A 6277-nucleotide genomic window follows, 5' to 3' on the forward strand; every position below is an offset into this window, starting at 1 on the left:
ACCATGTTTGATTTTTTTTTTCTGTTTTTATTTTGTTAAAGATATAAATGCTGTGTTTACACTGACTGTCATGGTAAAATATCTGGGATGCTGCGTTGTTATGGACACAGCCAACATCTGCAGATTAATAAGCTGTTTGATGTACACCGCTCTAAACAGGTTTATTCCACCCAGTTTTTATATTTATTAGAGATTGTTAACAGATGATGTGTCAGCAGCTGGTGGTCATCTCGGTCAGGATTGCCATCAGACTGGTACCAGGGAACTTGGGGTCAAGAATGAGGTCGTGAAGAAGGCCTTGACCTTTCTCCCGAGCCTGAGGTGAACACATCGCTCTCCGCCAGAGATTCACGAGGGAACCACCTGTTTAAAAATGAATAAATACAACTTCAAAAATTCTAAATAATTATCTTAATCACCTGCATGGCCTGAGACTGGATGTTTTCATTTCTATTGGTCGATATAGCAAATAGTCACTTGTCAAAAAACTTAGCCTGGTAATCACTCTACTATTGTGTGAAAATTTCATTTTGCAACAGTTGTGCTCTTCTACAAGCAAACCAAGAAGCTCTCTGTGCAACATAATGAAAGCATGTGAAATTGTCTCCGACCGAAAATGTGCATTGCATGATCTAATCACTGTTCGCTTTTTTATTTATCCATCAGTGTATTGCACAACAAACACATGTAGCATGGCACAAAAGTCTAAGACCACACTGACAATCTGGAATTCAAAATGTAAACATTTTAATGAATATTTTTGTAGAGATGGTCAGATTTTCTTAATTCCCATAAAGCTCTTTGGAACATCTCGAATCATGCTGGAGAACATGATCATCAGGTTTTGTTCATGTTGCTCCTGTACTGCTGTCATTAATGGGATAGTTAACCAAAAAATAAAAATTCCATTATCATTTACTCACACATTCCATGTCAAGATTTTGAATAGAATTTCATTGTATGAAGAAAAACACAGAATGAAAAGCTCTGGGTGAACTATCCCATTAAAGCAGAAGGGTGACATTAAAATCCTAAGACCTTCTCAAATTAAAAGTTACCTTTTCAATTTTATTCAGTGGATAAAAAATGGAAAAAAGAATGCATTACAGCACTGAAGCAGTTTCACTAGTGGTCTCAGACGTCTGGACCCCTAATGTATAACCTTTCTCCCTCCCTCCATTTCCTCTGATACTCTTACCAAGCAGTTGATTCACACTGTTCATCCAGCCGAAGATGTGGAGTGCGTGGTTCTCTTCAGCGCTGAGATCGGGAATGTTGGGTGGGCTATCAGTCTCCTGCAGCACTCGGCTCGGCAGAGGAGCCATGTACTTCTCGGACTTCTCGATGTTGGCATGGAAATGAGCAGCTGCTACATATGCTGCCGAGTTGAGCCAGCCCTGTCCAAAGCGCACCTCAGGAGACGAGTACAACTTCTGCCTACAGCACAGAGTTAAAGAAGCCTTATTACAACATAAGGCACCTGCCAAACTGAGGCTGGAAGAATATCCACACATATTTGGATAAAGGGAATGGCATGATGTCATTGAGCAACAGTTCGAATGCTTTATTAAGTGTATATATACAGTATATATGGACCTTTCACTGCAGGCCAAGGAGGCGGTTTGTAGAGATGCCTCTTCTGCTGCCCACAGCAGTCCCAGGATCTTGTCCTTCTTGTTGAAATCTGTGTCGTCAGAGTTACTGATCTGCTGCAAAGACTATAGAGGAACACAGAAAAGAGTAATAGTGAGCAAAAAAAATCTCTTTGCTTAATTGATGATATGCGCTTGAATTAGCGTTACAAGTTTGAAAATCTTTGGTACATGGTCAGTATCACAAGTTTGCGTACATCTAGTTACTGACCTGGAGATAGTGAATTTAGTATTCTTCATTTTATGTCATAAAGATATTGATTTGTCATTGATCTGCAATGTCGTCACAGACTTTCTGAGCCCACTATGTATAGTTGCTGTGACTGGATGCCATTGGTTTTTCACCATTTTTATAGTCAAAAATTAGGTAATACTTTATTTTGATGGTCCCTTTTGAACATTCTGTTGACAATAAGTAATGTTGCACCTATATGTCTACTAGCTCTCATCAGAGTATTAGTAGACTGTTTACTTAATATCTGCTAACTCTTTATTGTCATGGTCTCCCAACAGACATTCTACTGACTATAAGTAACTTTGCAAGTATGTGTCAACTTATTCTAACCCTAACCCTACCAGTTTACTAATACTCTACTAATAATCTAATGAGAATTAGTAGACATGTAGGTGCAACGTTACTTATATTCAACAGAATGTGTTAAAGGGACCATCAAAATAAAGTGAAACCAAAAATTATAATTTTTTTTTTTTTTACATGAGGAGTTCACATAGAGTTTATGTAGTCTTGTGGTGTGTGCAAATATTCCATGTGTGCATGCATGATAATTGCTCTTACTGCTGTAGTGAGTCTGTAGTGTGTGTTACAGAAGCAGTCTTAAGTAAACTCTTTTCACTTTAGAAAAAAGGCAACTGCTAAATGAACAAATGTAGGGTGAATTCAGGTTAATTAGGGTGGTTTCCCAGTCCCGTTTTACCTGAATTCATCCTAAATGTGCATCTAAAGTAAACAAAAAAAAAAAGAAAAATGACACCTGGAAAAATGTGTCCCACTTAGTCATGGCATCAGGATATCTGGTGGAACAGTCTGTGAAGCTGGAGCAGTAATCCTGAGCCACCTCTGCTGGAACCTGGATGTGCAGCTGAATCTCACCCTTCCCAACTACACCTGTCTGAACTGCTGCCAGGAAGGGAAGCACGGACATGTAGTAGTTCATACCTAGAGAGAGTGAAAGTGCCATGAGAAAAGACGGGACAGTTCACTTTACATCCATCAAATATAGAGCTGCACTTACATGCATACCAGCTCTGAGGAGAGATGCAAACCAGCTCTGAACTTTCCAATCCACAAGTGCTGCTACTGCCAGGGCTTGGGTCAGTCAGCCGGCCTGAGATGGCATTTGAAACAGGCGACAACCAAAGCTCAATTTCCTTATGGATTTAAATATAGACTTCCTAAGCGTAAGTACATATGTATTCATATTTACATTCATACAGAATGTATATGCAGCGCAGCTTTTTCGCCCAATTATTTTTCGAGGTATTTTAATTATTCGCACACACAATGTAATGGTTTTTTATACAGAGCCCCTAACTGTCCCTGAAACCTTTCAAAAATAAGCCATTGTTTAATAGTGTTTATTAAGCTGTTGGGAGGTTCTCAATATACTGACATTTTTCAGGTTTCCAAAGTTGTGAGGCCATTTTTGTCCCAGCACACAGTATGTATTCTATTATTTACTGCAACCTATAGGCTTAGGATACCTTTCTTGCATTGCATATTTCTATCTTTATTTGTTGGTACTGCATTTTAAGTCTCACAGTATCTTGCAGAATGGGGATGTGCTTTTTGGGGAGGAAACTAACTAGTTTGGATAGGGACGTAAACGTATTTTCACTACTACATACACATGTACTGTAGCTGTCTAGAAGTGTGTTCAGTCTTGATTGCTTTGGAAATTACTTATCTCCAATCAAATTCGAAGCATGTCACACAACCGCCTACACACACACTAGTATTCACATTATCACTGTTCCTGTGTTTAAATGTTTATAGTCTACATACTGTACAGTAAGATGCATGTTTAATGGGTTCTGCACGTTCTCAGGAGTAAACCATTCATCATAACTGGAACATTTGGCTAATTTGATTCTTATAAAAAGCAAAAGACATTGCTTGTTTCTTATTGTTACATCACAGAGGTAATAGATCATACCTGATCTGAGTTTCCAGCCTAGCTGCAGAGGAAGACTCCACAGAGGGCTCTCTTTCTCTCCAGGGCCCATGGATCTCATGTAGGGATCGGTAGAATTGATCAGCAACTTGTACAAGGCCATTCTCTGTAAGTAGTCCCATGGGTTTACCTGAATCACTCCGTCGACTGTGGGCAGCTGGGAAAGCTCGTTTGGGGCTTTGTCCCACTGAATAGGAAGACCATTCTCAGTCACTACTGCTGCCTGGCCGAGCACAGCTAACAAGACTGATGAAACCCATGCTGGAGAATCTAGTTGGACTGCCGAAGTGCTGTGCTCCGTGGAAGAGCTTTAATTTATGGGCAACCAAAGGACTTTGGTCCCAAATGGAGAAAGGGCCAAACGGGGGGTGTGGGTGGAGACAGATGCATACGAGTAGAGACATTCTCTCCAATTTATACATGATAAACATTTTTATGCTCAATTTTCTCTATACTGTACACCTTAAGAAAACTGGGTACATGTACTTCACCCAAAGCGACTGTGACTGAATTAAACATTTTAGTTTAATTAGCAGTGCCATGTGCTACTGTTGGAGCGAAAGGAACTATTAGGACCTCTTGGAACTAATAGCCGACTGACAGCAGTGTCATTTAAGTGCGGCATTCAAAAATGTCAACAACTTGAGGATGGAGGACCGAGAAGTGCCTGGACTTCAGTGTCAGTCCATCTATCGAGTTTTCAGTGTTCGTGGAGTAATATATAAACTGTGAGTTTGCATAGCTTTTAAAAATGGTGGGTGCCGGTGTTTCGCATGGCATGCGTCACTGGTAGTTCCTATAGTGCTGTGTTAGACCCTACTCTGAAGTAGGAGCTTATTTGTGACCCTGGACCACAAAACCAGTCGTAAGTTTCCATTTTTTTTTTATTTACATTTATGCATCATCTGAACGCTGAATAAATAAGCTTTCCATTGATGTATGGTTTGTTAGGATAGGACAATATTTGGTTGAGATGCAACTATTTGAAAATCTGGAATCTGAGGGTGCAAAAAAATCTAAATATTGAGAAAATCATCTTTAAAGTTGTCCAACTTAAGTTCTTAGCAATGCATATTACTAATCAAAAATTACGTTTTGATAGATTTACAGTAGGAAATGTACAAAATATCTTCATTGAACATGATCTTTACTTAATATCCTAATGATTTTTGGCATAAAAGAAAAATCTATAATTTTGACCCATACAATGTTTTTTTGGCTATTGCTACAAATATACCCCAGTGACTTAAGACTGCTTTGTGCTCCAGGGTCACATTTAGTCTACCCAAAAGGTGTTTCCTTTAACTAAAATTGTTAGTAGGTCCTGCTGTGTGAACTCAGCAAAAAGCAGGTATTTCCGGCAATAGTTCCTCTGGTGCAAAAGCCTCTCGTGTACCCTTTTAGGGGTAAAAACAATACAACATGTACCTTTGGAGAGTATTACTCCAGTAACAGCTGTTATAACAGCACCATTTTTAATGTAACTGTCATATATTCTTTATGGGGAAAAAAAATCAATGACTTGTATAATGTATTACTTGAGAGCAGTGAGCAACTTGTGTAACGTTTAACTTGACACAATATGGACCTAGGGTCAGCTAGCAGTTTGCAAACATGAAGAGTATATTTGGACAGTCTGATCACGACCCCACCAGAGTACAAACATGATATAACAGTTTCATGTCTGTTTCTCCAAGTGTCACTGAGGACATCCAAACATTTATAGGGCTATGTTATAATGAGAGGTTCTAAAAATAATGTTTGCAACCTTTGGCTTCTTTAGTCCATCTTTTAAATAGGCACTGAAGAAATAAAAACATATTTTATGTTTGTTGATAACAAACAACATATCTCTTGGATGATACATTAGATCAGCATTGAAATGCACTGAAACACATCATCTTTAGGACTGCTTTCATGCAGAATTAATTTCCCGTAAACTACAGGTGCATCTCAATAAATTAGAATGTCGTGGAAAAGTTCATTTATTTCAGTAATTCAACTCAAATTGTGAAACTCGGGTATTAAATAAATTCAATGCACACAGACTGAAGTAGTTTTTGATCCTCTTTTCCTTGTCAATGCATGAAATGTGCATGTTTGTGTTTGTGCATTCCAGATCCACACGAGTCAGTTGAATGATTAGGTTAGCAATTTGTCACCTTTGTGTTGCCAGCACTGTGCTCTTCTGTTTGAGCTATAGAGATGCCTTACAGATAAATAATAATAATAATAAAACCTGTCAAAATACAAACAATTTTATAAATGTAATAGAAATATGAATATAAATGATTACACTACTAAACAGTTTGGGTCCCTATAACTTGGCACAAGCTATGCATTAAAGGGGTCATATGATGCGACTTCAATCTTTCCTTTCTCTTTGGAGTGTTACAAGCTCTTGGTGCATAAAGAAGATCTGTAAAGTTGCAA

General features: G+C 38.5%; 1 protein-coding gene across 1 annotated transcript; it reads right to left on the reverse strand.

Moving 5' to 3' along the window:
- Positions 1-19: 19 nt before the first annotated feature.
- Positions 20-4248, reverse strand: LOC107653137 (protein leg1a-like). The gene is made up of 7 exons (XM_016439775.1): positions 4237-4248; positions 3827-4139; positions 2906-2998; positions 2645-2829; positions 1597-1718; positions 1199-1437; positions 20-363 (listed from the first exon to the last, which is right to left on the reverse strand). Exons 1-7 carry the CDS (start codon positions 4246-4248, stop codon positions 212-214), a joined length of 1116 nt encoding a protein of 371 aa, XP_016295261.1. The 3' UTR covers positions 20-211.
- Positions 4249-6277: the final 2029 nt, after the last annotated feature.

This window comes from Sinocyclocheilus anshuiensis, unplaced genomic scaffold, assembly GCF_001515605.1.
Source record: "Sinocyclocheilus anshuiensis isolate Anshui unplaced genomic scaffold, SAMN03320099.WGS_v1.1 scaffold1518, whole genome shotgun sequence".
Taxonomy (NCBI): Eukaryota; Metazoa; Chordata; class Actinopteri; order Cypriniformes; family Cyprinidae; genus Sinocyclocheilus; species Sinocyclocheilus anshuiensis.